Source organism: Penaeus monodon, chromosome 30 (assembly GCF_015228065.2).
Source record: "Penaeus monodon isolate SGIC_2016 chromosome 30, NSTDA_Pmon_1, whole genome shotgun sequence".
Lineage (NCBI taxonomy): Eukaryota > Metazoa > Arthropoda > Malacostraca > Decapoda > Penaeidae > Penaeus > Penaeus monodon.
The window spans coordinates 31,411,727-31,412,046 of NC_051415.1; the positions used below are offsets into that span (position 1 = coordinate 31,411,727).

A 320-nucleotide genomic window follows, 5' to 3' on the forward strand; every position below is an offset into this window, starting at 1 on the left:
TCACATAGTACTCAGTCACAGGATTAAGAGTATTTGAAAAAAAAATCGTACCGTATTCAATGACAGAATCAATACCCTATTTGAACGAAAAAAAATATCGCACTCAGTGATAGGATTCAAGCCGTATATGAAGCACAATGAAGCATGAAATGACTCACGAACAGGCTCTGGTTCATGTTGTTGCGAACGGTGAGCAGAATGGGCAGCGTCTCGCCAAGCACGGCGTGGGACGGCAGCGTGGCGTTCACAGAGATGGGATTTCGCGATGAGAAGCCATCGCTGAATCGGGTGACTCTGTCAAAACGAACAATTTGTATCTG

The 320-nt window shown here is 45.0% G+C and overlaps 1 protein-coding gene across 1 annotated transcript in view; it reads right to left on the reverse strand.

Annotated features, from left to right (window-relative positions):
• LOC119592711 (alpha-2-macroglobulin-like) overlaps positions 1–320 on the reverse strand; it is a 6,449-nt gene that overhangs the window by 5,505 nt on the left and 624 nt on the right. The window contains exon 2 of the mRNA XM_037941646.1: positions 159–294. Within this exon, the coding sequence (XP_037797574.1) occupies positions 159–294 (136 nt within the window). The remainder of the gene's footprint in view (positions 1–158; positions 295–320) is intronic.